The following is a 23037-nucleotide window of genomic DNA, read 5'->3' as shown; positions in this document are numbered from 1 at the left end:
AGGTGCAGGCGGCTGCAGCATTCCAGGGAGCGATTCCCCTCTCCCTACTTTTGGTCTCTGATCTAACCATCACGGAGAGCGAGCAGAATGGTTGATGACGACCGCAGCAAGGCTACCCCGGGCTCGCACTCGTGGGTACGCAAGTTTACGCTGTCGTGTTCCCGTTGTAGGGCCGCGAAGCTAAAATGCGACCGCAAAGAACCCTGTGTTAGTGCCCACGTCATCCACGCGCGAGCAATCGACTCGCCCTTGACGCTGGAGGCTTACAATCCTCTTACAGGTGGAATGTGTCAAGCGTGATCTTGGCCATCTTTGTACCAAGGATGAGCGACACCCGAGGGCTAAACGGTCCAAAACCGTGCACAGAGGCAAGACAGCGTCCAAGCAGTGAGACACCGTTGTTGAACCAAGGTTTATGAAAACAATGCTTACGCCTGCAGTAGTCTGCCAGCGAATGGAGATAGTGAATTGGAAGCCGAAGAGACAGCTCAACTCTTGGAGCATTTCGTCGAGGGAATTCCCCGTTCGAGTTCTGTGGCGGCAACCCCGATGTCGGTCGCCCCGGATTTTCTGAATCGGTACTGGTCCGCTACAGACCCTAAGCGACACGGCGAGAAGCTCGCCTTGATCCGAGAGATCGTCGACGTACTGCCGGAGTGGGAGGTAATCCACGTGCTTTTTGAGGTGTTCGTCACTCGCTGCCAGGGCCCTTTGGGGAATGTGGTGCACACTCCGACATTTATGGCGCAAGCGGCACTGTTCGGCAACTGCTTGAATCTCGCTTCAGCAGACGAACGGGCTTCCGCGATAGCAAGCGCAATCACAATGGAGACACTGGGCTGTTACCTCTTGGCGGTAGGTGGAGTCTACCTGACACAAAAGCCCCATGCTCACATTATTGTTTGCTTGTCAGCTTGTGCTCGGTCTTGCTTTTCATCCTACGCCCTCGATATTGGGATGGAGTCCTACGCCGTCGGCCTTGCGCGTGGAAGAGTTACGATCGTCCTGTTTGCGTGTCAAGACATGGAGGGCTCTAGGCTTGCGCTGTCTCCAGGACGGAGTGTCTCTCTTCTGTGGCTCAATCGCTGGGTTACAGGCTGCAGTCATGCTCCTACTCGACAGCCAAGAGGACTCATTGGCGCTGGACGCGGTTCTGGTCACTGCGATCTCAGGAGCTCGCAGACTTGGTCTACACCGGCTGAGGGATATTAAGTTGGACGCGTCTGCATTATGTTCAGCACCACTCGAAAATCACACGACAGGACCGGCAGAACCGCCACATATTCGAACAGAAATAGGTATTCGGATATGGTAGGGCTGGCCGAGAAGAAAGAGCACGAGTCCTTTGCTGATATTCTCGTACAGGTGGGCACTCGTCCAAAGGGACTGGTCTCGCGGACAGGCCCTCGGCTACTACACCATCCAACCATCACAATTCAACACCCGGATGCCGCTGCACGTCAATGACGAAGATCTCTCTTTATCAACCTCGCGGGTGGATATCAATGGACTGATTGCAGAGCGGCCTCGATCCGAGTTCACCATGATGTCGTATACTCTCCACGCCCTCGAAATCACCGGCATTGTCCGCGAATCCATCGAGCTATGGGATTCACCAACACGTGAGCCCGACATGACCATTCGATCCACCAGATTGCGCAAACATCTCAACAATCAATATGAAAAATATGTTGCTGGTCTGCCGGCGTATTTCCGACTGGGAAGCACGGTCGGACTTACCGCCACCGGGAGTCCAATGGCGGCGATCCCCGTACAACGCTGGATGCTGCATCAGCAACTGTGGAGCTTACTGCTTCGACTGCATCGGCCCAGTATCTCATCGTCGATCGGTCGTACTTTCTGTCAGCTTCTGGCCCAGAATATTATCGGTACCCAGGGTCAGATCCACGCGCGATGCACGGTCTGTGGCTCGCTGTCGACCAGCGAGATGCAGCTTTTCAACGCGGCGGTGGTGTTGATACTGGACTTGATCTTCACGTCCAGGTCAGATGATAATGTGAATAGTGCCAGCGCACAACAGCTTAGCCGACTGATGACTCGCGATAAAATCCGGGAAGCGATGGAATTACTACGAGCTGAGAACGCCAAGAACGGGCCATCGACGCTCCACAATCCGCACAGAGAGTCAGAGGCCGAAGGGCCCGCTCAGCGCTGCGTTGTTGCTTTGGAAGCCTTGATGGAACTTGAGGAAGAAGACAGTTACGATCAAGACGGTAGTTCAGCCGCTGGAAGTACTCGCGGAGAACAATTGGCAGGTACAAACCTAAAGAGACTTAGGGTCGCGGGTATTCTGAAAGCCTTGAGCCGAAAAGGCCTTGATCCTGCCAACGCACCCGGGCACGCGCATCCGCAACCCCCATTCGAGCCCTCTTCACCATTCAACCCATTACCACCACTTGTCGATGGTAGTGTCACCGACGGGTTTCCAGATCTGGATGTGCTGCCAGTTCTTTCCAATGGTCTCGTCAGCCCAGACGACCTTTGGCAGTGGCAATTCTTGGACTTTCCCCTGCCACCGCTGGATTCTTGCGATCCCTTCCCTAAAAATGTCCCGTTTGGTACACTAGGAGACGATCTCCCTAGCGCCTTTGATATGGGCGCTTCGGACACTTCGCCGTTTGCCGACTCTTAGTGTAAGCGTTAGTCCTGGTACGCGTATGACGCACGCCTCGCGTTCGTCTCCTGGGTAGTTCATTCACTCGTTTGGTTGACGCCAAAGAGTTCGCCCAGAATTCGCTCGAGCGCCCATGCCTACCTTGCTGTCATGGTGAACCATACCGGGAGTAATAGAATATGAGGGTCTATAGACTATAGTTCATTCCGCGAGACTGAGGCTAAGACACAACTCTGTCGTCTCTTCTAGTCAAGCGTCTTCACAGCTGCCTCGTGCATAAGCCATTCCAGATCAATGTTTCGTAACTAGTCTTCGTGAAACCGTTGATTGTTTTGTGTAACACATAATTCTCAGGCATAAGTACATACGACCACAGGGTGTGGAAAACAGGGCTTCCCGTCCGCTCAGCCGTACTTAAGCCACACGCCGGGAGGTTAGTAGTTGGGTGGGTGACCACCAGCGAATCCCTTCTGTTGTATGTTCTTTTTGTCTTTTCAAATCTTAGCTATTTCAAGTTTGTTTTTCAGCATCGTTTCTCCACTCTCGTGGCTCTCGTCCTCCCAGACACAGTCGGCCCCTCTTTTCAAGTGATGCCGCCACATCACCCGATGCAACCCAACACCCTTGTTCATGTATTAGAAATCGTACCTGGTTAGCTACACCAACCGAACCAACCATCAAGATCAAGGAACCTCCCCCTGTGCGTACATCGGTCAAGCGAGGGCTCTGGCTTTTGACGAAGGTTTCGCTCATGTCGTGAAGCATTTTAGTCGACTGGTAGCTTTCGAATGATAGAGTGGACAAAGGTCCAATTGGCTTCCCAGATTGTAAATTTCTACTGCAACAATAGTAGAGCTTGTCGGTAGGTTATATCTCCCCCGGCTAACTGACGCGGAGATTAGGGCTGTCGGCTTTGCAGGCGGAGGAAAGGGGGGGGGGGGGGGGGTGGGGGGCGGGTCTTTGGCCCCTGTGAGGACGAGGTTGTAGGTCTGGTGAGCCTGAGTGAATGGGGTTGTTTGGGTTTGTGTGGGCATGTTGAAGTGGTATTTGGTCGTAGTGCTTTGTGTCTTGATGTGTGTTTGAGCTTCTGAGGTTTGTTGCGGAGAATGTGGACGAAGCTATGTATACGTCCGAATGAGAGGTTCCGGTGCGGGAAAGAACGAATCGGAAAGTACCCCATCCCGATTCTTACACACAACTCACGCTGTGCAAGAAATCCAATAAAGCATGTAGTGACTCGACTCCTTCAGCTGCCCCATCACCTCCGTCCATTCTAGCTATCTCGTATGCAGAGATCATGGCTTCCCCGATTGAAGTGGCGCGCCTCCCTGCCGCCGCCCACGACGGCCGCATGGCATGGCCAACGTCCGATTCCAGCAAGCGCAACTAGCGGCCGCCCTGCACGACAGTCTCCGCGCTGATGGTGGACCAAACAGGTCAGCTGGCAGCTGCCCCCGGCGTCCGCGCGACGCCCGACCTGCCCTGCGCCGCTCTCTTCGATCGGACCGCTGATGTGGACTACGCCGCCCGACAGATCTGGGCTGCGTGTGCGGCCTACGGCGGTGGGTCACCGCATCGTCCAGGCATTGTCGCGGTCAACGTATGGGCGAAGCAGAAGTTCGTGGAAGCACTTCTGCGACATTTCCTGGAGCCAGCAAATCAATAGCCATGCCACCTTAGCCAACCACATTCCCCCACCCATGCTACGTGACTCTCGCCCCTCTTCCTTGTCCATAGCTCCGAACAATCAATGGCTGATGCAATAGCAGTCGGACCTGCACTCGCCACGGACCAGAGAGTGATCCCTGTCGAGCGTCGCTATACAACGTCGATGTTCTCGCGCCCGCGGCCGGAGATGATCACCACGATCCAGGCAGGGAAGAGTGGGCTGAAGAAAGGGCACGTCCTTGGAGCGCTGAGCAAGAAGGTAGTCAAGCCACTGCTCAAAGCCAGACAGGGGCCTGGGACTTCCATGGGCTTCTTCGAGCAGGGGATTCTGGTGGGGCTTGTGTTCATTGTTATACCGGTTGTATCGGTGGCAGGGTTCTCGGTGTGAACGTTGGCAACAAAAGGGGTCATCTAGTTTCTATTATTGTTCTTGGAGGGTCTCTGTCGGAATTGGTATATGTGGTAAGTGCAGTAGACGAGGCTACTACGGAGGAACTGTGAACCTGGGCTGTGGCGGGCGCTGAGCGAGCGGTCCGGCTACTCGCCTCAGGGCTGTAGGTCGAGATGATAGCTTTAATACCGATTTGCGGCTTGAATTCCCATACATTGCTGCGTAGTGGAAAGGTGAGGGGGCCGAAACTTGAGTCAGAGACTTTAGTGAATATAAGATGGCCATCGATTGTAGGAGAGCTACCAACCATACAAAGCCAAAGCCTTCACTATAACCCTGTTTATTTGTGCTTCACTCCAAGCTGTCGATCGTCTTAGCAGCCCCTCCATGGCCAGCCACAATGGGCGGGCTGAGTCTAGCGGGCTCCTTAGGTTGATAGGGCTTGACTTGAAGGTAACGTGAATTGAACTGCCCTTGCATTGGATTCAATGGAATGGATTTCGATGGGCTTATATACCCCCTCCTCCCTCCTCCTTCTGTCTTCTTCCTTCTGCCTCCCAAGTCTTCCACTTTTTCTCCATCCGCCTTCTCCATCGGCCTTCTCCATCCATCCTCTCCATCATCACTCTCACCATTACTCTCATCCTCCTCTTTCGAACCCAGACCTCCTGAGCCGATGGTCAAAGACTTCTAGCAAGCCTCACAATGTCTGTAAAACATAAAACGTTTCTTCTAGCATGTTATCAGAGTCTGCTCCGGTTTGTCCACTCCCACCCCCTTCATTCAAGAACATCTTTCTCGATCAAACATCTGGATAGTTCCCTCTCTGACTACTGCTTTAAATGAAGTCCGATCGAGCGCTGTCGAACATCATCATGCGCAAGGTCGACATCGTGGTCACTACACCACTCAACCTGCCTAAGATGTTGCGAGGTAGCTCTACCCTAAATTCCTCATCATTGTACTTTACACCCCGGGGTCGAGAGGCATGGAACAACTCGGCCTTTGAGAGGCTCATCAATAAAGACTACAACGTCTGCAGCCTAAACCTCCAATATCGCAGTCAGAAAGCAATGTACGACGCGACTTCCAAGATATTCTACGACGGCAAAGTGGAGAGTCATGGCCTCCCGCGCGGTTTGGGCGGGCATCTCACGGCTTCTCGAATCACCCGCACCGGTGGGATGACATCGCTGCGTGATGGCAGACGGGTCCGGTTCTCGACACATGAAACAACTCGGCCTTTGGGAGACTGATCGAAAAAGCCCACGAGGCCTGCACACTGAACATCCAATAACAAAGCCAGAAAGTAATCCACGAGGCGACGTCGAAGATATTCTACGAGCAGAGAGTTGAGAGCTTCGGTCTCCAGCGGAAATGAGGCGGCAATTCATGGCCTCTCGAATCACCGCCCAAGTGGAATGACATCGCTGTGTGATGTATCCAGCTATGGACATTCCTTTGGCGCCATGGCATTGGGAATCACCTTCTCAGAACCGAGAAGTACACCTACCACCCTCAATGGACAGGCTCGGAAGACAGAGACAGAGACAATCCAGACCACTACCACCTAGAACGATGTACCGAGGACAGAACGTTCGTGCTGTTCCTAACGTCGCTCCTGACGTCGCTCCGAACGTCTGTCCTGTTGTTCCTGATGTCGCCCCCGATGTCGCTCCTCCGGACACTGTCAACGTCGCTCCTATCGGTCCTGACGTCGCTCCTGATGCTGTCGGTCCGAACGTGTACGTCACTGAAAACGTTGGAGACGCGAACGGGCCAACACAAGAGAAATACGCCAGCTATACGCCAGACTGGATGAGATAAACTGGGCTCGAGCCGCTATAGCTATACGCGACATACTCGACCATTACCTTTAACTGCTCGACTACGCCTTTTGTTGCTCGTACTCTCGTACGTTCGCTCTACACATCTCCTTCGGACTGCTGATTTCCGTTCATTCCGTTCGTTCGGTTACCCCTCTTTCACTCCAGCACTTCCTTTACCATACGTTCTGCCCAGTGAGGCGTGGAATAATTCGGCCTTTGAAAGACTGATCACAAAAGACTGTCAGACTTCCGCAGTTGATATGCGGTAGCAGCAAGAGCACATGTACGGGCCCAGATGCAAACAAGGGAGCAGTTCAGAGCTTCCCTCTCCGCGCACATGGGGAGGCAACATTGCTGCCTCACCCATCACCGTCCGCTTCAATTAAAATTGCTGGCTTATCAAGCAAGATATCGGATTCCTAGATATCGACGCGTAGGCGCAGCGAGACGCGTCCTCGTTATGGTTCAGCCTGACGGAGGCGCGTCTCGCCGTAGACCTGGCAATGACGCTCTCGGCCAGACGTATTAATGTTCTAATCCTGACGCCGTATAATGCCCAGGTCGCCAAAATTAAAGCCGATCTCGCCAATCGCTACCACAACGCGACAAGAAAGCCGCGCATACTTACGGTTGACTCATCACAGGGTACCGAGGCAGAGTGTGTGATTGTTTCTCTGTCAAGGAACGTTAACACACCAGAATTCCGAAGGTCCAAGCGGCGCTTCAATGTAACGACGTCGAGGGCGAGTCAATCGGTGTTTTACCTGGGTAAGTGGTCGTATATTCAAAGCGCCACTCTACAGCAATCGTCACCAACGCTGTTCGGTATGCTTGATCACTACCCGAAGCATGTCCCACGCTTTGTGATCGACCCCTCCTAGTCGCCTTGCTTGTTGTTAGAAATGTGCCGTCATCTGATCTGGACAATCGATCTTTTGCGGCTGTTGGCCATGCATCTCTTTCTTGGGAATTCTGTTAGATCTGGTCGCCTCTTAGGATGGGGTTATTGCGTTAGCAGTCGCAGCCACGACTCTCTATTTCAATCTTTCGATGGACAAGTTAATGGTAATCGAACTACAGTCGCAGTTTCCAGCAGATTACACCTGGATAGATGATAGTCATTGTCTATCCCTTGACGCCTAAGGACCCTAACGTATAACAGATGGTACACGATCGACAATGTTCTTTAGCATAGCTACAGACATCGCACTGGCGGACTTTGATTATGACATTTCTGCTATGCAAATTTGTATACGATCGGAATCGCCGCGGAAGGGTGAAGTTGCCGCTACGAGTATGTCACTTCCGTCGTCGGCACGATATTGACGTGAATCCAATGCTGCCATCGAACAACCCTGCTGCCAGAGAGCCAGCAAGAAGCGGAGAACGGTCTACTTCGCGACAGCCCCATGGATAGGATGCTTCTCTTCGCGTTGGGAAAGTGCCTTAGCTTCACCTGCGGTGCCCGATCATTACACCAACTGATGCAGACGTCACACCAAACGGGTTTCATGCAATGACGCTATTGGAGTCCACCTTGCGTGTCGGCTCTGCTCCATGCCCGTTGACGGATAGCCTGACTCATTGGACCCTCTAGTTGCTTCTTCAGCCCGATCGTCCGGCCGAGGCTAGCACGTCAGTCCTTCAGGAGCTACTCGGCCCCCTGTCAGCCTGTGCAGACGAGGAGGGAGATATTTACCGGCACCACGAACGGGGCGCACGGCACCTCAGCCACATGCAGTTTAGTGTGATCCAGCAGTATCTGCGATTGCACCCCCGGCTCTATCTCCTAGCACTGCTCCTGCGACCCGACAAGAACTACCGGCTGCTTGCCTTCCCGGACCCAGCCCGCGGGGCCCAGGAGGAAGACACATTTATTGGGAGGACACACTGCCCCACGGGACTGTGCGATTCTGGATCCCGATGGAGAAGGAGTCGGGGAGGGTCTGGTCGGTTTTAGAGCCTGAGCTAAAGATACATAGCAAGGCGGCTGGGCTAGAGTTCACACGTGTCTATCCGGTGGTTTCGAATCCTATGCAATCATGGCGCTTTCCCGGGTTGAATGGCGGTCATAAAGGCAACCGCAGGAAGCTTCCTCCGCGGCAGGGTGAAGCAAAAGACAGCCTTTTTCGAATTTTCTTAAACTCGCTCTTCATTCTATTCCACAGTCTATCCCGCAGTCGCATTGACTCTCTTGAAAACATTTCGTATGTGAGGGTGGACAGAAGTCCATTCCTAGCAAGCTGATCCACCTTCATCTGAAAACCCATCCACCCCTCAACATGATAGAATACAAGAAAGGCTTATTTGATGAGCTTCTGGACCCTCTTAGGTAACGCATGATAGCCGAGCCGAGTCAAATGCTGTAGATCAGCATAGACCCGCCGACCATGATTTGTCTATGGTTCGCAGACCTAAGAATCTAGAGGTCATTCTTCAGAGAGCTCGGGAAGGCGATCCCATTCTGAGAACATGGTTTGGTAGTGAGGTCTGCCTATCTGCCCTGAAGACATGTGAGCACATTTTCCGTCGCTTTTCATCATGAGTCTGATACTAAGTGCTACAAGCCACCTACTCGTCGATTCCGTGCATATATACCCCTATAGATTAGGCCGCGATCGGGATTCCTCGCGTGAAAGGTATTTCCGGGACGTGCTAGAGTACTTTTGTCCTGAGAGAGAATCGCAAATTCGCACGAAGATGTACTAGGGTGTTGCGGCACTGAGTATTGTGCCAATCGTCTTACCCTCAGAGTATCCGTTCACTGTATGTGGGATACGGCGATGCTTGCCCTCAAGCCGCTAGATGTCAATCAAGATAAACCCGCTCCCGGGGTGCAACTATTCCTGTTGGGCAAATGTCAATTTACCAGGAATGTGTCCTTCGAGCGCCCTGATATCCCTGATGCCTTCCAGACATTTGGAATCCCAAGATGGAATGATGCCAAGCGGACATAGAGACAATCGACCTGTGGCAAAATCTTACCCTTCCGCCCGGATAATCCAACAGGATCACTCACTTCTCTCGTTTAATTTGCTAGAGATGCAATGGCTTTAACATCGGGTCCTCGCGCTGAGTGGAGCGGCGGACCTTGCAACATGGGATGAGAACGACGCCGATTCTGATTCCGAAAACGAATTTGATCTCCCAATTTCCGATGAGGAACTGGGCAGCTTCGAACTCGTGCCGAGCATCCCCGGAAAAGGGGAAAGCCAATACACTCTCGAGATGCCATTTCGAGCAAAGCATGCCTGGTATGCGGTCACTTCTTTGTAAATCTCACCCATGAATTGGAAATGAATCTGTGGAGGGCCTTGCCTCCCATTAGATAGTTCGCCAGATAGCTGAATCCATCATCTTCACGCTCTCATCAGAACCAATCTCCTAATTAGACTGCGTGAACCGCAAAGGCGGCTTGATGGGCCAAGTGAGCGATCCATCCGACGCTCCGAGCCGACCCTCTCAGTCCCAACGCAGGGTCAGTGATAGCGTACCTCAACTCAACCAAGTCCATTCTCATAGATATTTGTGCAGCGGCCCATAAAAGAGAAGACGTGCATCGAAGAGATGCTGGATCCTCGCTATCTGTCCGTAACGGTGGACCAGATCATGAGCCAAGCGCTCAACCTTTCAGATGAGCTCCAGACACGCGAATTATTCAGGCAGGCACTCCTATTGTGCCAGTGCCCCACCGGTCTTCGGAAGTTGAGATTGGCAGTCAACGATCTGTGCAACAACATGGATGAGACTATCCCAATGCTGGTGGGAGACGAGCAGGGAGTTGGTGACGAGTCTTGAGATATTTGTTACGAGAGGCGGACTTGACTGGAGAAAGGATCTTTTAGAAAGATAAGGTTCCTCAATGCGGATAATCTGGCCATCTTCTTTGAGCCGAATCTGGCTCGAACATCGTGTTTTGTGGGTCCTTAAATGCACACCCTACTTTGTACCTTTCTATGCCTCCGTGTTTGTCTCACTGCACAACAGCTGGAAGCTTTATTCTGGCAACCTCCCCGTGTCCGGAAGAAGTATAAAAAGTATTTCACTCATCAAGATTTCGTACGGGCGAAGTTCTACAATCGTGCTTTGCGCACCTACTGTGGAGAGTTAGTCTATGATTCTGAACACCCGAGGTCTCTTATTGGAACAAATTGGAAGAAGATTCAGTTGAACCAAAAGTTTCCTGAGGTTTACAAACGGCGTGGAGGCATTAGGGGGCGTGCCCCAATTGTTTTTGAGGGTCTACGGACCAAGAAGAGTCAGTTTCGCAAAGCGACCGCCACCAACAAACTCCGCTTTCTCAAAAAGACTTCACGGACTAAAATGGTTGCTTCCGCTATTGCAGGACAAGTACTTGCGGAGGATGAAGAGTTCTTGATCGATCCTAATACAGTTGATCCTGCATTGTTTACCAACGAACAAATCCTTATTCAAAACGCAGTGCATGTTAAGGAGAGGACCAAACTTAGGGTTGATTTGCGCGAGTCTGAGAAAGTGAATCGCGAACTTCAGGCCCCAGGCCCGCATTACCCGTCTCAGCCGTATTTTTCTTACTACATGCATTATACCGGCCATAGAGCAATGCCTGAGCGTGGGATGAACGAGTATGTCAAATATCAATCCGGTGCTAAGGTGGAATAGGTGTGGAAGACCACTTGTGACAAGAGGCTGTCTGAAATATCATCATATCTCCCTCATCCATATTTAACATCCCGTCATCACTAAAACGACGTAAACGCAAAATCACGATATCTTTTGAGGTGCACCCACGCGCCTCCCAGAAAGCCAACCCGACGCCAGACCCGGCCAACACCTCAATCACGATCGCACACACCGCGAACGGCGCATCACACCCGACCCGGTCGACAAACGCACTCGTCCCAAAACTGGCCCGAAAACCAATAAACCTCCGCTTAGCACACCCCGCCACCATGGTGACCTGGCCGCGCCGCGGATAGCAATCCATACTGTACACGAACCCGCTGACGACAGGACTCACAGATCCATGAACTAACGCCTTCATCGCCACGTCGACCCTAGCCCAGCTCCATTCTTTCGGCAACGCGCGCCCGCTGCGGGCGATAGTCGATCCCACTTAGGAACGAGGCCTCGCCCAAGGCGGGAATATGCGTTCCTGGATCGTTGATGCAGGAATCTCATGATACTTCAGATACAGTTACTCGAAGCCCGGGGGGGGGGGGGGAGGACAAGCGCCCGCGACTGCAGGACATCGAGGTGCGCCCATGTGTACATGTATATATTCTGGCCAGCTACTCGACGGGGCGTGCATACGGAGGGGGTTGAGATTCTGGGCGTGTGCAAGTATGCCTGTGCGAAAAGGAAGGGGTGGTGACCTTACTGTTTGTTGCGTTGCTGGCAAGGGCCGAAAGCCCTAACTCTGCCCATCCCGCGGGTTCTTAGCTTACAAAAACACCTTCAGAGCCAGCCCGACTAGGCGGGCTGAGTTTCGGCTCCTTAGCTCAATAATAGAACTCGGATTTCATTCGATTGGCAGTTTGGATTTGCGGTGCGACAGTATGGAAGGTCAACTAGCAACAAAGATAAAGACCTCAAAGGTCCCCAGCGCCGTTCCTATCTAGTTAGTATTCGCGTGTTCGCCGATTTCGTCTGAAAATTTCAATGTCTCCATGGGCGCCGATTTTCCTTCTTGGTGGGCTGACGAGGGGGGCTTTTTTGGCCGACTTGTCCCCCGATCGTGGCGGCGCCGTGCTCGCTTCCTTCGGGCGCTCTTGAGGCTTCCGGTATGGTGCTCGCCAGATATTGAACGCTTCCACATACGGGCTCTCCTCGTCAATCGGAAACGAGGTTTTGCCGGCCGGGTCGGTGCCGCGAAGGTGGGTGAGATCGACTAGGTAGAGCTTGTTGGTGCTGACGTCGTAGTTCAGATAGCTCGGGTGTTGATCGACCAGCTTGTGGCCCTTCTTCCGCAGTAACCTGTATGCGCAAAAGGGGGAATCTGTCATATCCATATCTTTTCTCAAGCCAAGATACGAAGTTCCTTCCTCGTGATGGAAAGGGAAAAAGAAAAAAAAAGAGAGAGAGAGAGAGAGAGAGAGAGAGAAGGGGAAACCAGTCCAAACTTACTCGAGAATGCGCGCCAGCTGCGTCCGGATGCCGTCCAGCTGACGATCGGTGAGCTCGTCGCTGATCTCGTCCAGGTTCTCGCCCGGAGGCACCGTCATGGCCAGGACGTAGCCATATCCACCGGGGAAGGGCATCCAGGTCGGTTGCGAGCACATGAAGTGGTCGGCGTACCTTGGTCCCAGCCCCGCGTCGCCCAGCAGCTTGACAGCGTCGCACTCGTGAAGGAACTCGTTCTCCGCAATTTCCCGCACCTCCCGCTTCGCCTCCTCGGTGTCCATGTCGAGCCCCCTCGGGTCCAGCTGGTAGCGCATCCGGATCAAAGAAAGGGCCTGACTTTCGAGGTTTCGGGCCTTGAGGAGGAGGCTGCGCTCGCCCAGTTCGAGGTCGAGGACTTCGATCAACTGTTCCTCAACATGGAGCTTCCGCTCGCCCAGCGTGACAACGCGTCCTTCCAGGTTGAAGCTCCACATGTTGGGAAGAGGAAAAGGTTCGACGCGTGGGTTCTTCGCCAGCAGAGCTAATGGTTTGCTTGGATTGGGAGCAAGGATGACGAGGTGTGAGTCTCGGATGAAGGATAGATAGAGTGAGTTGAGAGTGAGATTGATTTTGGAAGGGGGAGCGATATACGAAGCAGACAAGCAAGGCCAGTCACAGAAAGAGGCAGTAGCTTTGTCGATGTAGTCGCTGGATGTCTGTATCTGCTCGAGTGCAGATGAAGTGCAAAGAGAAGGTTGTTTCCACCACTGCAGGATAGGCCCTATATCCCGTGGCCGATGTTGGGCCATTAACAGCATGAGTCACAGTCACCATCCATGATGCCATCAGGATGACCAACATCGGAACTGGAACTTGGAACCTACTTGCCTACCGTATTCACTGCACGCTGTCGTATCCCATCACCGAACCGTGGAAAACCTCGAGGAATCGCCTGGTGCTGTGCTTATGTAAGAATCCCTTCAGTCACCCAGGGGTCTCCTCCTTTCACAAAATACCGTACCTTATGGACAGTTACGTATGACCCGCCCGATCGTATATTCCTGGTGGTTTTCGTGAAGGAACACCTTCAATCCATCGCGGCGATTGATGCTACAAACAATGGTAGAAGTTATCATTACTTAATATTCGGTCAGTTGTCTTCCACAACATCCTTCCCTACCTTTTCATAGCAGACAGGAGAAGTTCGGGAAGTCCAGAGCCCTCGCCCGCCCCAGAGGCTGTTCTACCCGATGGTTTAAACCTAGATGTACTGTACTTCACGACAACGTCGAGCAGACTACAGTCTACGTTGTTCGATTTATTTCCACGCTATACACGGCCACAGGATGCGAAGAAAGTGCTCGTAATTATTCAACTCTGCGGAACGTGCCCCACCTGTGTTGGACCATATTCTGCAGTCCTTACCATAATTTGACTTCAAAAGATAAAGGCGAGGCAGGTCATCTTTGGAACGTCTCAGAGTCCCCGCTGGATGGCCTTGCGGCCCGTCTCGGGTAAGGCCCGCTGCCGGCGGCCGCGGCGCGTCTGTTCACATCATTAGAATCGAGACTACCTTAGGATTGGGTAGCTAACAAGCTGAAAATTACCAGAATAAGACCGGATCTCCGACTGTACTTGCTTCCAGCGGCATCGGATGCCCTAAGAGCGAATGCCAAAAAGCATTCCCTCTTGGAGACTTCGGTGGCTGAGGAGCGAGCCTTCGAGTGAATGGGGGGCGAGATGGCGAACTCGTTGTCATTGACCCGCTTCACAAACCATGTCCTGTCGTAGATGGTGAGGAATCCATACCGCACACAGTGGTCGTCCATGTACCTGGCGGGTTGGCCTTTTGAATTTTGGAACGGCACAGTCAACGTTTAGCATGCAGGAAAGTCATTGGAGCAAAAGAAAACCGCACCACTCTGGGCCATACTCACCGAGTTTCTCGGCTATAAACTGTTCCCAGCTTTGCTTCTTCCCGGGCTCGAATTTCCACAGTGTCCTGACCTCACCCACGCCCCGGATGGGATGGGTCTTGGTGTCTGCAATCACCACGTCGGGAACGAGCTTTCCCCCGGCCTGCTGGTCTCCTATCTTCCGCTTCAGATCTGCTTTGACTTCGCGTTTCTCCTGCTTCTTGACTTCCAGGAGGAGCCGGTTGACACCGGACTGGGCGTCCCCAAAGCAAACCCCAAGCTTAAGCAGATCGGCCACTTCGCCGACCGGGTGCAGGGTATTGGACGAGGCGGCCCTGCAACCCCAACTCATTCGCTAGTGCAAAGACCTCTCGGGGAACCACAGGGACGAAGGGCTCGAACTTGCCGCAGTAGGGCGCGAGAAGGGCTTTGATCTCTTTCGCAAAATCTGGCCACTCCTGGACTTGTTCGGGCAGCAAGGCGAATTTTGACGTGCCGGGTCGAAGGGTCCGGTACCCTTCCTCGCTGAGCAGGTCGGCCATCGGTGACCAAAGGCGCTCGCGATGCCCTCTAGGCAATAGGGGTCTCGACATGGTCGATGGGACTTCGGTTGTTGCTTTGCAGGAGTACCTTTTGAGGGTAGGTTCGATTATCTGGTGTGTGCAGTCTAGGGGAAAGGCCTATGCAGAGATCGTGTGCGGGAGGTTTGACAGTATGTTGAGCGAGACAATAGTGGAGGCAAGATAGACCGGAATTCATGATTTCTTTTCTTTGGTTTTTTTTTATCAGCCCACCGAGATGGGGGTATTGCTACGTGCAGTGAATGCTTCTAACCAAGGAAAATGCATGCGGTCGAGAGGTGAAGAGCTCTGTTGAACGCTACACTATATTTGTGCAGATTCACCGAGCACACTGCATTCAATATCGTCCCTATACGCGCTTCGCTTCGAGGCGTCCCTGTTCGAACGACCAGTCTGCCCAGCAGAGAGGCTTCCAGACTATTCCGTTCGTGTACAGTACACGCGGGGCAGATATCCTCGCAGATATCCTCGGGTGTTAGCAGACATTGTGGCGAAGAATGCCGCCATGTCATTTCAAGCACATTTCCGCAGGGGGGTGTGTTTTGAGGTGTTCTACGAGAATCCTGTAACCTTTCGACATGAGAACACTTTCCAGACAACCATCATTACTGGGCATGTATTGCGCAATCGTTGAGCAGGGCCATTGTCACGCCGTGGAACCTGTACAGCAGCTCGCACTGCGAGGGCGACCATCATGGTCTGGCAGGTAAGAAATGTCCCTCGTAACATTGTTTTCTCATCGAATAAATTCCGATAGAGCTGAAACAACCACTATCCTGGCCTAAATATGCCAAACTATCTTGAGTTATAGCAGCAACCAGAAGGGAGTGACGAAGTGCCTGTGCTTACTAGGTAGTCAATGACCCTAGAGAAGCCTTTTGGGCGGCGAAGGGAGCAGGCGACCACGGCTGCGAGTCTCCTCGTTCCTCGCGGGGTTTTAACCTTTGTGTCCTTCTTTCTTCTTTTCTACCTTCTCATATCACATACATAGGAGCTACAACACGTCTCCGCCCCGGGTAGCTGACTGAGCGCAGATCAAGGGCCTGCCAATCGTCCATTCAACTACACTGAACTGGCTTATTAACCTATTGCTAGACCCTCTACTCATCCACGCCCCAAGCAACCGGACCTTGGGCTCCTCGTACTCATATCTGCAGTATACGTAACATTTACCAACCATCTCCTTAGCACCGATCACCGAAACCTTCCCCTCCCAGCCTTCTGGATAACCCGCTTCCCAGAAACACGCCCCCGTTCACTCTGTGTCAACTGGCAAACTTGGGTACCGAAATTGTGACTCTCCGTGCTTGCGCAGTCCGCTGTCAAACCGTGTGGCGTGGGTTCCTCTTGCACGGACTTTACTGTAACTACTTGGGCTGACGGCCGAAGTGACGGTGCTGATGGCTACTGTGCCGGTTTCTATGAAGAACCTACCCCTGCCCCGAGCCGGTGGAGGGTGGATAGGGTCCGGCCCGCTCCGCTTCGCTCGCACGCCACCGACATGAGTAGAGCATGTTGAAGGGCAAAGGAGGCGAATCACGTGGGTGCGACCTGGATCTCGCACGCTGTACTCTATGGAAATCGCCAAAACGGTATTTTCACTACATTTGGATCTCTATGTCTCGACGTGGTTGAGGTGTTAACTGGTGGGTTGCCACACAGTCCTAGGCCTCAACTTTGGTCCGAGGATGTTTTGGTATACAGGTCAACGACTGCCGTCTCTATTGATTTAAATGTAGAAAGTTATATACAGTGATGAGAACATGCGTGGAGGTTGCCTGCATCAAGACACTGGCAGAAAATCTAGCGACGGGTGATAGATGTAATCCCCTTGCCCTACCACCTAACTGACCCTCTTGCACTTACGTTCCGCATTTAGCAGTAAGCGTCGATGCATCGACGCTCCAAGTCCAGAAGCTCATCGAGATCCGCCTTGACCTGGTTGGCGCAGGTCGGAGCATATGCCTGTAGGCCACCGGCTAATAGAGCCTGGAGCAAGAAGGAGAACGTTAATCTCGGGGTCGTGCATTCAGACACAGAAAAGCAGGCGAGGTGACTCGGGACTGCCGAGGGACTGACAACAGATCCCGGAGAAGAGAGGCAGGCAACGTACAGTGTCACACTTGTGGAGTTCCCGCAATACATGCGCGATCTTCGCCTTTTCCCGCGGCGAGGTAACCCTACTCGCTTTCGACAGGATGGCTTCCATAAAACCTGCGGTTTGCTTGATGCACTGCCCCCCTCACAAGACGACGCCAATTAGTCACCACGCACACCATGACAAAACATGACCCTGACTTCTGGATGCGACCGCGGGTGTGGGAACTTACGCTAGAGATAGCCCGGCTCACAGATTCCTGCTGGCCGACCGGGACCCACTGGGATTCAGCTTGGTCGCCGGAGAACCTTTGGTCGGAATAATCGTATTCCGATAGCATCAGGTCCCGGACGGCCGAGGCCCGCTCGGGCTCAACGTCATCCAGCATGGCGCGCATCGCCTGTGGTTTATCGATAAGTCAGTTCGCGGAAAGTCTGTCTGTTTGGGATAGGACAGACCAAGTCGACCGGACCATCATCCGCGGCCTGCACATGGGCTGCGGACCTGGATGCCGTCTTGGCGAATTGCTCGAATGACCCGATCAGGTATCCTACGTCGATCTGCATGGTTGTGTGGTGGGTTGTTTCTTTGGGCAGACTGGAGAGTTGATGAAGGGGGAAGGAAGGGCTCGGTGCTGGATCACAGAAAGAGCTGAAAGGACGCATTGCCTGCCGGCTGGGCGCGATTTGCATGTTTCTATATGTGTTCACAGGCCTTGATTCTACCCCACTGTCGACCCCATTACGTATGTGGACTTCGAGCTCCGTATAGAAAAAGGGGCTGGCGGTGGGGATCAGGTTCGAATCGATGATCGATGACGGACACGCCTGGATTCTGCCAATTGCTCCAGGCAGCACATCACCGCTGATACTGGGGGCGAGTGGTTCCGCTGCATCGGGCGGAGGTGAAAGAAAGTGGAGGGAGGGGCTGCAGGTCATGATTCAGACTCACCCAATGAGCCGTAGAGATCAGATAGATTCAATTCCGTGGTCGCAGGTCGCGGATATTGGACGCCCGTGTTGGCGTATGAACGGGTGGGCACTCCCCACCCCAGCTCTGATCTTGGTTCCAAGATGGGTATGGAGCTGCAGATCGGCGCCTCTGTATACGAGCCGATCGCGGCTTCACCAAAGTGGGAGCATGGACTCGATTGTGCCGGTTTGGTGATTCTTAAGTAACCTGGTTTCATCTGCTTATGTATATCCTTAGCCACTGTAGTATTCAGTCAATAAGAGCCAGCTCATTGAAGTAGCCTAGATCGAGAAGAATATTTGGAGCGTGGTGGGGTTGCCGGTGCCTGAGGCACCAAGGGTCTTGGTCTCTGCACACAATGCACACCGCTCGGGGGAAAGACTGTCCGGACTGTTCTCCAAGTCCGTTCCATTGACTCTTTTCCGTAAGTAGGCAGCTCGTACATGGTAACTACTTACCTGGTAGAGCCGACTCATCAATTCGTACAATTCCATTGGTAGTATGCTCCTTAATTGATTCTCCGTTTATAACCAGATCTGAGTCGTATCGGACCCGAGCATAGAGGCTTAGTTGCTGAGCTTTGAGGTAGAGGTAGCTTTAGGTTCAATATCTGCTTTGGGACCAGTGAAAGGGAAAGATAGACAGTTTTGCAAAAATTTCATTTTACATAGCGAGCTTGTTCTATATCGACAGAAGATGCTGGATTTTCCATTGTATGACCGAGGCCGTACTCTTGATTTGGTAGCAACGCCTGCCTTATGTGATGTCTTTGGAGCGCCTGTCCTTAACTCGCCAAGATGGGAGGATGTTCGTCTCAATCGGGCCGTGAGAAAAACACCTCTGAAAGCAAATTCCACACATTCCAAAAGCACAATTCTGATACTTGATGGCATCAGCAGCATCAGTGCGGTTCCCGGGCTGCAGCATACACCAACCAGGTGCCAGGCGACAGCAGCCATGCCGAGTCGTGGTATGTCACAGATAAGAACTCCCATGCAATGTAGATCATCCGGTCTGACTCGTAGGAAGCAAATCCTATGACAGGCATCAAAAGGTGTCGTCGTCATCTCGGGTCACCCTTGCTTCGCTCAATGAGCGGTGAAGGGGTGCCTTCCAGTAAGATACTTATTTCTACTGGAGGCACCTCGGTGGCTTCTCCAAAGAAAGGTCCTATGTACCTTACAGTCACTGCTTTCACCTTGCCTACGCCACCGATGTAGACATCAACATGTCTGTCATAATTTTATTCATCCTTGCCGTATGCCTCGCCGTTATCTCATATACCGTTGCAACGCTCCACAACCTCCCGGCGCCCGACTTCCCAGCCATCCCCCCATGGCAGACGCTTTATGACATCACCACCGGACTGACACGAGCGGACTCATACGACCGACGGATTCGCCCAGTGGTCGAAAGGCATGGCGCCGTGAACTTGTGGCATGGGGGCCGCTGGGTCGTGGTGGTGACGCGCCCGGACCTGGTTGCCCAAGTCTTCCGCAACGACGGGATCTTCGCCAAAGGCGGAAACATCAACAAGCTCCCCCACAGCACCTTCGCTCGCATCTTCGGCGTCAACATCATCGACTCCCATGGCGCCCTTCACGACTCTTTCACGGAAATCATTAAGCCGGGGCTACAGCGCCGATTCGATCTCAACCCCGTGCGACAAAGCTCGCAACAGCTGGCGCAAATCCTGCTGCGGCAGCAAGCGCACCGCCCAGGGTCGGGGGTAGAAGTCCAACACCCGACTCTGGACTGGGCTATCGACGTCGTCGCCGACAGTATCTTGGATTTGACTCCGGGCCAGATCGCGGAATCTCGTGCGGAATTGCACGAGGCAATGCATCGGCTCGTTACCGGTGTCTCAACGAAGCTGCAGATGTTGGTGTACGGTGTCGTTCCGGGTCTGGAGCGTTGGCCTTGGCTGATGCCGTCGGGCGACTATGGCATCCGCATTGTGGACACGCTTGAGGCCCGGATCCAGGATCTTGCAGCGATTGATTCCAAAGATGCCGTTCTCGTGGAGAAACAAAAACAAGAAATACCCACACAATCCAATGACGATAAGCTGATCCATCGAATGAAACACGCATTTAGAAAGGGAGGTATTTCCGAGTACCACTTTCGCTGCAACCTCAACCAGCTTTTCATCGCCGCGGTCGAGAACATCGACATCGTGCTCGATTCCGCCATGTGGGAGCTGGGGAAGAATCCCACCCTCCAGGGGCGGCTGCGGGAAGAGGTCGTCACGATGCTTTCACAGGGCAGGCATGGGTACGGTGAAAGCGACCTCGATGCGCTCCCGCTCCCTCACAGCCACCATCTACGAGGTTCTCCGGCCGTACCCGCCTCTTATCAACCTGATCAACCGATACACGACGGAACCCGTCTGCCTCGGTATTGAGTGTAGTAGCTTAATTCCCGCAGGGACCTGGGTCGGCTGGCACGCGTACGGTACGCACACGGACCCAAGTGTGTGGGGGCCCTCGGCTCGAGACTTCGACCCCGACCGTTGGGGACGCGACCCGGTCGCGATCAACAACATGTTTCGGTCGGTGCAGGTCAAGGGGAAGTATCTCCCGTTCACGACCCATGCCCGACGGTGTTTGGCAAGTAAATTCGCGATCACCGTGCTCAAAGTCGCCCTCTGCGAGTTGCTTCTTACCGTGGAATGGGAGCGAGATCCCGAGTATAAGTTCGAGTTGGTCAAGGTAGGGCTGTGCTATTCCGCTTTGGGTGCCTACTCCCCTCCAGTTCAAGTTATGAATACTAAGCGTACTGTCTCTTCTAGGGTGTGCTCATGGGCCCTCGCAACTGCAGGTTCTTCTTCAGGGAAAGAGGGACAAAGCATCAGGTGTCTAGAGACTGGGAAAAGTGCAGTATATTGGCCCCGTGAATTCGCTTTTTACCTTAGACCGTAGACTTCACGCGCCCACTGTTTTCGCCCGAGTGGGTTACTGTCCTCGATGTGTTTGAAACCGATCGATGGAGATGGAAAATACTTTACGCCTCGCCCAGTCCGTTCCAGATTGTACTGTCGCGCAGTACTTCGCCGAGCTGGATGAGACAGCAAGCAATCACTCTCTCAACCCCTCAAAGCAAAAGGCCTGACTGCTCTATGTATGGTCTCTAAGACTGATTGCTCACTCGCACTTCCTGATGTATTAAACCATCAATATCACCGGTAAGGTGTCACACGAGACCTCGATCATCGTACGCTGTCAAGTTGTGTCCGGCCGCGCAAAGCGCAAATGATTTACACATGCAGTACATGCCTACAATTGAACCCTTTTTGTCACGTCGTCACCTGCTTGCATCGATTTTCACTCGATCACAACTCCAAGATCAACAAGATATCCACCCGAACAGACGGGTCAGAAAGTCGTCCTGACACAACCGTCCAGGCCTAGCGCAACCGATCATCGAGGACAAATAGCTCAATTCTTTTCCGCGCGGCTGTACTCGGTCTCCTGCTCCGCACACACGAAGCCCATGATCACCCACTCTACCCACAGTAACTCAGAAGTCAGCATTTGCCTACGAGATCCTCGCTTTCGTGCAAAAGGGGGGATCATAGCCTCACCCGCGAAAGAGATCCTGACGTCAGAGTTTGTGTCGGAGTAGCGGAAGAAGGCGGCAAGGTCCTCTTCCTTCTCGCCCTTGGCGGCTTCGATCATCTCCTGTGGGGACACATATCCTTGAAAGAAGGGTCAGCACTCCAATTCAGCCGCTCTGACACCGAAGAAACAGTGTAACTCACCGTTTGCGTCCTTGTCCTGCGTGGTTCGAGCGAGGTTCCAGGGTCAGCCAGTCTATATCTAAAACTATAGCTCCTACGCGCGCAGGGAGCAGATTTACCGCCTCTACAAAGGTCTGAAGCCACTTCTGGATGGAACAAGGAGTACATGATGTTCTGGCGAGTACGTCAGACTTTCGTTTCTGTCTGTGGTCTGCCCCTTTCTTGTTTCCGAAAGCCGGAACCAGAGCAAAGGATGGGATCAGGGGGGAAGGGAAGCGTGCTGGGGACTTTTGACATCGGGATTCTTTGTCTCCAGGACTCCCTTGTAGAACGGGCGCAAGAGCTTCTCTGCCCTCTTCTCGTTCTCGGAATTGGTGCGCTCGGCCTGGAGCTCGGCCTGGAATTGTCAAATCTGGCTCTGTGCATCTTGGTACATTTGAAGCGATGCTGGGGCCATGATTTGGATCTTGCGGGGATGACTTTTCCTTCCTTTTCTTGCTCTGAAGCACCGGGGGAATAGAGGGGTTTCGGATGGTATGCTAAACAAATTGGCGGAGTGACAGATTCGACAATGGAGCTCCAAAGCACAAGATCTGGGCGCGCAAGAGGATTTATGTTTGTGTGACTGCTCTCGGTATGTTGAGATCATCCCTGGGAATGTGACATGTGACACTTCAGCTTCTCCCGAGGCTTTGTCAAGCTTCTGAACTGCATGCCCGTCAGCACGAGCAACGACCGTCCCGCCATCTTTCTTCTATCGCCGTCGAACCTTGACACAAATGCTAATTTATCCACAGTTATGCTGGGAGCAGAAAAAGACAGCATTTTGTGCGGTCGTGCTTCAAGGAAACCGGAAAGTCTTCGACATCACAGTCAAGTCTGCGCGTCATCAGGCGAGGGGTCATGCCGGTTTCCCCTCCCGTTAGGATGCCCCGCGCCGCTGCATGAGCTCCACCCCTTTCATGCTGGAGGAACACCGCCAATGGGCCAGATTCCAGTCTGCAAGGCTCAGCCTGGATGCTACGTTCCGTTTGATAGCCGCGTGAGCGCGACCAATCTTTGTTATGAAAGGGCATTCTTCCAGCGGAAAGGATCTCTGTCCCGCGTCCCGCTTATCGCGGGTGATT

The 23037-nt window shown here is 53.1% G+C and overlaps 8 protein-coding genes across 8 annotated transcripts; 6 read left to right on the top strand and 2 right to left on the bottom strand.

The window, feature by feature from the left end:
- Positions 1–87: 87 nt before the first annotated feature.
- On the top strand, positions 88–2711 carry BO95DRAFT_414490 (putative C6 transcription factor; the record flags this gene model as incomplete). The annotated part of the gene is given in 6 exon segments (XM_025584315.1): positions 88–207; positions 281–387; positions 441–855; positions 914–1311; positions 1366–2652; positions 2666–2711. The coding sequence occupies 6 exon segments, from the start codon at positions 88–90 to the stop codon at positions 2709–2711; spliced, it is 2373 nt and encodes a 790-aa protein (XP_025441771.1).
- A 1210-nt stretch (positions 2712–3921) lies between these two features.
- Positions 3922–4691, top strand: BO95DRAFT_464062 (uncharacterized protein; the record flags this gene model as incomplete). The annotated part of the gene is made up of 3 exons (XM_025589026.1): positions 3922–4000; positions 4072–4197; positions 4405–4691. The coding sequence occupies 3 exons, from the start codon at positions 3922–3924 to the stop codon at positions 4689–4691; spliced, it is 492 nt and encodes a 163-aa protein (XP_025441770.1).
- An 878-nt stretch (positions 4692–5569) lies between these two features.
- Positions 5570–5950, top strand: BO95DRAFT_432220 (uncharacterized protein; the record flags this gene model as incomplete). The annotated part of the gene is made up of 1 exon (XM_025585046.1): positions 5570–5950. The coding sequence occupies one exon, from the start codon at positions 5570–5572 to the stop codon at positions 5948–5950; it is 381 nt and encodes a 126-aa protein (XP_025441769.1).
- A 1076-nt stretch (positions 5951–7026) lies between these two features.
- On the top strand, positions 7027–8483 carry BO95DRAFT_464060 (uncharacterized protein; the record flags this gene model as incomplete). The annotated part of the gene is made up of 2 exons (XM_025589025.1): positions 7027–7386; positions 8121–8483. The coding sequence occupies 2 exons, from the start codon at positions 7027–7029 to the stop codon at positions 8481–8483; spliced, it is 723 nt and encodes a 240-aa protein (XP_025441768.1).
- Positions 8484–10453: 1970 nt separating this feature from the next.
- Positions 10454–11164, top strand: BO95DRAFT_432218 (uncharacterized protein; the record flags this gene model as incomplete). Its single annotated transcript, XM_025585045.1, has 1 exon — positions 10454–11164. The coding sequence occupies one exon, from the start codon at positions 10454–10456 to the stop codon at positions 11162–11164; it is 711 nt and encodes a 236-aa protein (XP_025441767.1).
- Positions 11165–12160: 996 nt separating this feature from the next.
- Positions 12161–13098, bottom strand: BO95DRAFT_364163 (uncharacterized protein; the record flags this gene model as incomplete). The annotated part of the gene is given in 3 exon segments (XM_025582649.1): positions 12161–12212; positions 12227–12478; positions 12629–13098. 3 exon segments carry the CDS (start codon positions 13096–13098, stop codon positions 12161–12163), a joined length of 774 nt encoding a protein of 257 aa, XP_025441766.1.
- A 982-nt stretch (positions 13099–14080) lies between these two features.
- Positions 14081–15113, bottom strand: BO95DRAFT_464057 (uncharacterized protein; the record flags this gene model as incomplete). The annotated part of the gene is made up of 4 exons (XM_025589023.1): positions 14081–14149; positions 14212–14450; positions 14542–14855; positions 14923–15113. 4 exons carry the CDS (start codon positions 15111–15113, stop codon positions 14081–14083), a joined length of 813 nt encoding a protein of 270 aa, XP_025441765.1.
- Positions 15114–19399: 4286 nt separating this feature from the next.
- On the top strand, positions 19400–21581 carry BO95DRAFT_453494 (P450 family sporulation-specific N-formyltyrosine oxidase Dit2; the record flags this gene model as incomplete). Its single annotated transcript, XM_025588216.1, has 3 exons — positions 19400–20450; positions 20488–20882; positions 21516–21581. 3 exons carry the CDS (start codon positions 19400–19402, stop codon positions 21579–21581), a joined length of 1512 nt encoding a protein of 503 aa, XP_025441764.1.
- Positions 21582–23037: the final 1456 nt, after the last annotated feature.

This window comes from Aspergillus brunneoviolaceus (assembly GCF_003184695.1).
Source record: "Aspergillus brunneoviolaceus CBS 621.78 unplaced genomic scaffold BO95scaffold_37, whole genome shotgun sequence".
NCBI lineage: Eukaryota > Fungi > Ascomycota > Eurotiomycetes > Eurotiales > Aspergillaceae > Aspergillus > Aspergillus brunneoviolaceus.
The sequence above is the reverse complement of the archived record's forward strand: the minus strand, read 5'-3'. Positions and strand labels throughout refer to the sequence as shown.